General features: G+C 35.1%; 1 protein-coding gene across 1 annotated transcript; it reads right to left on the reverse strand.

Annotated features, from left to right (window-relative positions):
* Window positions 1-349: 349 nt before the first annotated feature.
* CSN3 (casein kappa) lies at window positions 350-7,418 on the reverse strand. The gene is made up of 3 exons (XM_065914582.1): window positions 7,362-7,418; window positions 2,194-2,226; window positions 350-832 (listed from the first exon to the last, which is right to left on the reverse strand). Exons 1-3 carry the CDS (start codon window positions 7,416-7,418, stop codon window positions 350-352), a joined length of 573 nt encoding a protein of 190 aa, XP_065770654.1.
* Between the last annotated feature and the right edge of the window lie 368 nt (window positions 7,419-7,786).

The raw sequence follows: 7,786 nt of genomic DNA on the forward strand, positions 1-7,786 counted from the left end.
TTTTATTGTCTTTGTGTGTGAACAGGAGTAAAATAAAACTAATAGATTTGAGTATTATACCAATTGTTGAAAAAGGTTTAATAATAAAATCCACAATTTTTATTCATTTTGTAAAATAAGATATTTTAAAGTTTTCTTGTTGGGAAAGAATCTAGTGTATCAGTGCTGAAGAACCAGCAAATGTAAGTTATAATTAGCCCGTTTTGCCTTCTCTGTAACAGATTTAATTTATCCTCTGCTGGTTTAGATGTTACGATTGTACTGATAAGTCCGTGAATCTTGGCTATGACTCAGTTTTGTCTTTTGCTCATTTACCTGCGTTGTCCTCTTTGATGTCTCCTTAGAGGTTTTAGACCGCGGTTGAAGTGACTTGGTCTGTGCTGGCCTCAGGTGCACTCGCGATAACTTCCGGGGAAGCTTCTTGAGTGGCTGCAGTGTCCACTACTGCTTCGGTGGTAGGTGTAGCTGTAGACTCGACAGTAGCACTGGTATTGATGGTAGGGTGGTCTGTTTTATCCTGACTTTTCTTTGGCGGAATGGCCATAAATGATAAGCGTGGGTGTGGGTGACGTGCCACGGTAGCTGGCTGGGCTTGGCAGGACGTGGCAGGCACAGTGTTGGGCAAAGCTTGCCATTGGAGAATTTGGGCAGGTGACCTAACTGCGCCTGGCTTTGCATAGTATGGGTATGGCAGAAACTGATTACTAATTAGTGCAACTGGTCTGTGTTGGTAGTAGTTGAGTCCATAACTAGGATACCTACTCAGCGCATACTGAATTGGGATATATTTGACTATTTTGTCATTGAAGAATCTTTCATCTTTCTCACAGCCCTGCAAAAAGAATAAATTATGCAGAATGGTATTATTGTAGACTTAGAGTGAAGAGATATCTTAAATCAGAATTTTTTGGAATAGTTAACAGTATTTGATGTTAAGAAAGTACAACACTGGGAATAGTGAACCCAGAAACCAAATTATTTTATAAGACACGAATTTGTACATCTTCCTTCCACTTCTTGATTTTCAGCAAATATTAAAAATAACGTTAGTTTCAAAAAAATTAGATGAGATAGCTCATAATGTAAACCACATTGCCCAGAGCTTGGCATATATAAAAAGTGCTCAGTAAATGTTGCACTTTATAAGTACCACAGCTAGACCAGTTTCACAGAGAGCTTTGACATACAGTACACAAGCATACTACAAACAAAGAAAAAAAGGTATATCTCTTTCCATATATATGTGTGTGTATACATATATATATTCTCACCACATGTTTGTAACTTTTTTATTTTATTTATCTAGGGATTAGGCGAAGGGTGCATTTTTTCTAAACAAATTCTAACAAAATAGTAGAAATAATGTGATTTGGATTCCTGGGTTTATATGTTGGGTTATTTTTTTCTGCTTAGTTTTATCCATTAAAGATCAGTTAGGAAATTTTCCATTTTTATTTGCCACAGTTCTGTTAATTAGGTGCAGTCATAAAATATATTAATTAGGTGCAGGCATGCTGCGATTCATGGGGTCGCAAAGAGTCGGACACAACTGAGAGACTGAACTGAACTGAATTATGTATATTATATGCTGACATATTAATATTACATATAAGTATATTATAATTAATTATAATAATTGATTAGCTCCATTAATTAATTAATTAGTTAATATTAATTAGGTACAGTTATAAAATAGAAAATCATTAGATCTTTCCTTATGAATAGAAACAAATTAATGAAATTATACCTCAAAGCAAGGCTTTCTCATGAAAGAAGACATATTTAAAGGTATTCATTCAAACAAACTGGGGGAAGTAAATACAAGTATATGAGAAGCATCCAAAGATGTGTCAGAGAGGGATCATTCCCCATTTCTTCAAAAGTAGACAGAAGAAATATTAAGCTTTGCTTTTGTTTTCATTGTTTTCCCAGTATTAAATTCTGAGAAGGTTTTCTCATATTGCTAAATACTATGAAAATCAACATGACTTGGCCTGTAAAGTGATACCAAGATTTTCAGATAAACATTGATGCTGATTCGTATGATTGGTTGCTGAAATTTTACAAAGATTATTCAATTATTTTATGTAGTTTAAATATTTACTTAGTCTTTAGCTAGAAGGCATTTTAATATTATTAAACTTTGCAGAATTTTATTCTTTGGATTCATATCTCTACTGGAAACAAACTTACTGTTGGTTGTTCCTGGTTTAGCTCCTGGGCAACCTGGTGAGATTCAGAGAAAGAATTGGAATTAAGAAGTTAAAAGAACAAAAACATGATAGAGTTTAGTTTTTGTGATTTTAAAATATCTTTTATAAAAAAGATAAAACATGTTTTTCTTGTTTTTATTTTAGTATTGTAAAATATTATAAAACACTTTTCTAGGTTATCTAATCTATAGTCTGTGAAGCCCTCAAGAAATGACAGATACATGCTAACTAAAATAGCAATAATGAGCCCCATGGTTAAGTTGTTCTTAAAAATCACTATTTGGGAGAAAAATTCAAGATTGAAAAGAGTATGATCAGTTGATCTCTGTACCAACAACTATATATGATATTGATTAAATGAAGAACTTGAACAACTTATATTCAATTTGTATTGAATATATATTGCTAAAAATAAGAGGAGAATTGAGCATATTTTTTCTGTTTCTGCTCTCCTAAGATGATTTATGAGTTTTCTTGATTAAAAAATTGCCTCTAGCATAACACTGGTATATAAATGTTATATAAATAATAGCTTTTAAAAATTACGTATGTTTAGTACTTTTCTTAGTTCTGGAATCTAACATAAATAGGAAATCAGGAGTGAGAAAGTAGTTTCCAGGCATGTCTATATGAAGCTTTAAAACTTACGAAAGGTGAGTTCATAATGGTAAATAGTTTTAAGATGACAGTTCTAGTTTAAGACTTTTCACACCTATCCCTGGTATATAAAAGATCCTATAGACCTTTAGGAAGTTGTTGGTATAGGATATCAGAGATTTTTAAAAAATAATAAAATACAGAGTGTGTTAAGACAGGGACTTATTTACCTCTAAATTTATTAAGTCATTAGTTTAAAATTTAAAAAGTTATACTAATATTGAAAGTTTGCCTACACTAAAAAATCCTGAAAGTTTAGATATAGATTTGAATATACTACCAGTCTACATGCATTGTGTATTCCTGGTATATGTTCATTTTAGTATCTTGTATCTTAAATTTTTTAAAAGATGTATGATCTCATATCATTTTTCCATCACCTCAGTTTTCATACTTGCATATTCAAAGTTGAAAGTCAATCAATGCTTATGTCATGAAATGTTTGTTCTTTATTGTTAACCTTTAAAGGTTTATAAAAAATGTTTTTATTATAAATACAGGCATGGATAACATCTGGATAGATATCAATGGGCTTTTAAAAAGACCTATGGACTGTAGCCCACCAGGCTCCCCTGTCCATGGAATTCTCCAGGTAAGATACTTGAGTGGGTAGTCATTCCCTTCTCTGGGGAATCATCCCAATCCAAGGATGAAAACTGGGTCTCCTGCATGCAGGCAGATTCTTTACCATCTGAGACACCAGGGAAGCCCAGATATCAATGGACTTTTAAATAGTTTTCAGTGATTTCTTAAAGCAGTCTTTCAAAAATATGATTTTTGGGGAAAATTCTTTGATAGAAATTATTAAACTGCTGTACAGTAAAGATACACCAATTTATAATGCCACCAATAAACTATAAGATTGTGCAGTTCATCTTGTAATTGCTAGTAATAAATATTATCTTAGCTATTTATATTATGGAGAGAAGGAATACATTTAGCACATAAAAGATGCTACAGCATTGCTGTAATAAGTTGTATGATTTTAATTGGGTAAGTAAGATTGTATAATAAGATTGGGTGGTAAAAATTATATAAACTTTCATTCTTCTTTTGAATTATTTGTTCATATCCATGGGGCTTGTAGCTTTGTGATGACAGGAAGGAGAATTTGGGGCCAGCACTGGCTCAAATAGTTCAAGAAGATGTTTTCAGAGGTCACGTAGTTGTGAATCACTTTCTGATTTAAACTTTAACCTCTATCCCTCAAGAGAAAGCCCAAGTTCTAAATATGCAGGTGGCCACAATAAAATCAACTTTCAAAGAAGAAAGGAAGAAAAGAAATTTGAAGGTCACAGTAATTCAAATTTTTAAAAAGACTCTAAGAATTTATCAACTAGAATTATTTAAGAGATAACTTGAAAGTAAAACTGAATTTAATAATAAATTAATTATGAAACAAGGACTAACACTGTTCCAAATTTTACAATTTAAGAGGAGGTTATCAGTTCAGTTCAGTCGCTCAGTCGTGTCTGACCCTTTGCGATCCTGTGGACTGCAGCACGCCAGGTTTCCCTGTCCATCATCAACTCCCGGAGCTTACTTAAATTATGTCCAAAGTCGATGATGCCATCCAACCGTCTCATCCTCTGTCGTCCCCTTCTCCTGCCTTCAGTCTTTACCAGCATCAGGGTCTTTTCCAATGAGTCAGTTCCTCGCATCAGATGGCCAAAGTATTGGAGTTTCAGCTTCAGAATCTGTTCTTCCGATGAATATTCAGGACTGATTTCTTTTAGGACAGACTGGTTGGATCTCCTTGCAGTCCAAGGAATTATCAAGTGTCTTCTCCAACTCCACATTTCAAAAACATCAGTTCTTTGGCGCTCAGCTTTCTTTATAGCCCAACTCTCACATCCATACATGACTACTGGAAAAGCTATAGATTTGACCTTGGCTGGCAAAGTAATGTCTCTGCTTTTGAATATGCTGTGTAGGCTGGTCATAGCTTTTCTTTCAAGGAGCAAGCGTCTTTTAATTTCATGGGTGCAGTCACCGTCTGCAGTGATTTTGGAGCCCCCCAAAATAAAGTCTGTCACTGTTTCCATTATTTCCCCATTTATTTGCCATGAAGTGATGGGACCGATGCCATGATCTTAGTTTTCTGACTGTTGAGTTTTAAGCCAACTTTTTCACTCTCTTCTTTTACTTTCATCAAGAGGCTCTTCAGTTCTTCTTCACTTTCTGCCATATGGATGGTGTCATCTGCATATCTGAGGTTTTTGATATTTCTCCTGGCAGTCTTGATTCCAGCTTGTGCTTCATCCAGCCCAGCATTTCTCATGATGTACTGTGCATATAAGTTAATAAGCAGGGTGACAATATACAGCTTTGATGTACTCCTTGCCTGATTTGGAACCAGTCTGTTGTTCCATGTCCCGTTCTAACTGTTGCTTCTTGACCTGCATACAGATTTTTCAGGAGGCAAGTCAGGTGGCCTGGTATTCCCAACTCTTTATGAATTTTCCACAGTTTTTTGTAGAGTAGAAGTCATTTGTCACAGAGTAGAAGGACCTGTGCTCATCTTCTCTTGCAAGAACTCCAAAATTTCAACTCGCTTCTGAACAACCATCGATAAAAGAATGTTGGATCCCACCGAGGAAAGATACCTCATGTCCAAGGGCAAAGGAGAAGCCCCAGCAAGATGGTAGAGGGGTGAAATAGCATTTAGAATCAAACCCGATACCCGCCAGAGATGCCTGGAGGGCTCAAATAAACCTGGTATGCACCAGGACCCAGAGATCCCACAGAGACTGAGCCAGAACTTTGTTTGAATGTCTCCTCGGAGGTACAGGTCAGCAGTTGACTGCTGCAGGGCAGGGGCTCTGGGTGCAGTAGACCTGGGTATGGCATAAGCCTTCCTGGAGGAGGTCACCATTAACCCCACCATAGAGCCTCCAGAATTTACACAGGATTAAGGAAACAGACTCTTGGAGGGCACAAACAAAAGCTTGTGTGCACCAGGACCTAAGAGAAAGCAGCAGTGACCCCACAAGGGACTGACCCAGATTTGCCTGTGGGTGTCCAGGAGTCTCTGGTGGAGGCATCGGTCAGTGGTGGCCTGATGCAGGGCTGGGGGCACTGAGTGTGACAGTGCATGCCTGGGACCTTTTGAAGGAAGTCGCCATTATCTTCATTACCTCCACCATGGTTTGGCCTCAGGTCAAACAACAGGGAGGGAACACAGCCCTGCCCATCAATAGGAAATTGGATTAAAGATTTATTGAGCATGGCCCCACCCATCAGAACAAGAGGAGGTCATAAAGCATCAGATATTTAAAAATTTAAATTTGTTTTTTTTTAATTGGAGGATAATTGCTTTACAATATTGTGTTGGTTTCTGCCATACATCAACACGAATCAGCCTTTGGTATGTTATGTCCCCTCCCTCTTGGCCCTCCTTCCCACCTCCCACCCCATCCTACCCCTCTAGGTTCACAGAGCCCTAGGTTTGAGCTCCCTGCATCATACAGCAAATTTCCACTGGCTATCTAATTTTACACATGGTAATGTATAATGTTTTTAATTAAATTCCTATCTCACACAAACTGCAGTCTGTTTAGAGACTAAATTCCTAAAATATTAGGATCTTGTTTAAGCTTTTTTTTTTTAAACCATTTTCAAATAACTTGATATGTATGCTTAACATTCAAATATGTTGTAACTTTTGTTATAATCTTCATAGTCTGTCAACTCCCTCTCAGGGATTGTATCCATAAATAACTCTATGATTTTCAGGCATTTTCCTGAATTACATGCTGTAATGTAGTGTAATTACATGTAACATCAAAAAGGTTTGGGATTTTTTTCTTTTAATTTTTTTGATTAGTTTTCCTCGTTGATTTGGCTATTGGTCTGTTTTATTTTCATGTTCATTTGGGAATCCCAGGAACTTATTTGCCAACAGTAAGAACAGGAGAATAAACATCTGATGCTTTCAGATATTTGCCTAAAAATCAAAGAGGTGTTTATAGATATAATCCCTGAGAGGGAGTTGACACATGTAAATATTATAACAAAAGTTACAATACATTTAAATATTAAAAGTACATGTCAAGTTATTTGAAATTGGTAAAAAAAAAAAGCTTAAACAAGCTCCTAATATTTTAAGGATTTAGTTTCTAAAGAAATTGGACTTTGCATGAAATAGGAATTTAAGTAAAAACATTACTGAATGTTTGTGAATTAGTTTAAGTGCATATTATAATTTAAAAATATTTTCAGGATTTTTCCCCCAAAATGTATTTTCTCTGTTATATGAGAATTGTAAAGGTTTTCTCTAGATGATAAAATGTGATTTCTTTATTTCTAGAAACCAGAAGAATATCCAGAAGAATATGACTTTAATAAGAAAAATAAATATAAAAATAAAATACTTGTGCAGCTATTTTGTTCTATAAAATATAACTGTATTTAAAAACTTACACAACTAAAGCCCTTAAGTAAATTTAAAAATAATTTTTGATACAAACTGATTAGATGAAATTAACTCACCAAAAATGGCAGGGTTAATGCCAGGATAGTCACAGCTAGGAAAAAACTCTTCATCATTGCACCTAAAATTAAATTAAAAACATTAGATTAACAGGATCTGTTGCTGATCATTTAGAAGTGATTTGGAGCAATGTTTTCTTTGGTTTAAGGGTGGGAAAAGCCAGATTTAGGGGGAGATATAGCCAATGTGAAAAATCTATTTTATCAAAAGCTTTAGAAAAACTGAACTGTAGGAAATATATGAATTTAATTTTTGGTTATGTTACTGAATGTGTCATTACAAGGTTAATGTTATATTCATTTCATATGTACCAAGAACCTAGTAGGAACAAAGCTGTGTGTGTCAGTGTTGAGATTATTGAGGTGGATTGGTCAAGTGACACGAATTTTAGGAAGAGTTGCAACGTACACAAATCACTGTTAGA

This window comes from Muntiacus reevesi, chromosome 22, assembly GCF_963930625.1.
Source record: "Muntiacus reevesi chromosome 22, mMunRee1.1, whole genome shotgun sequence".
In the NCBI taxonomy this organism is placed as follows: Eukaryota; Metazoa; Chordata; class Mammalia; order Artiodactyla; family Cervidae; genus Muntiacus; species Muntiacus reevesi.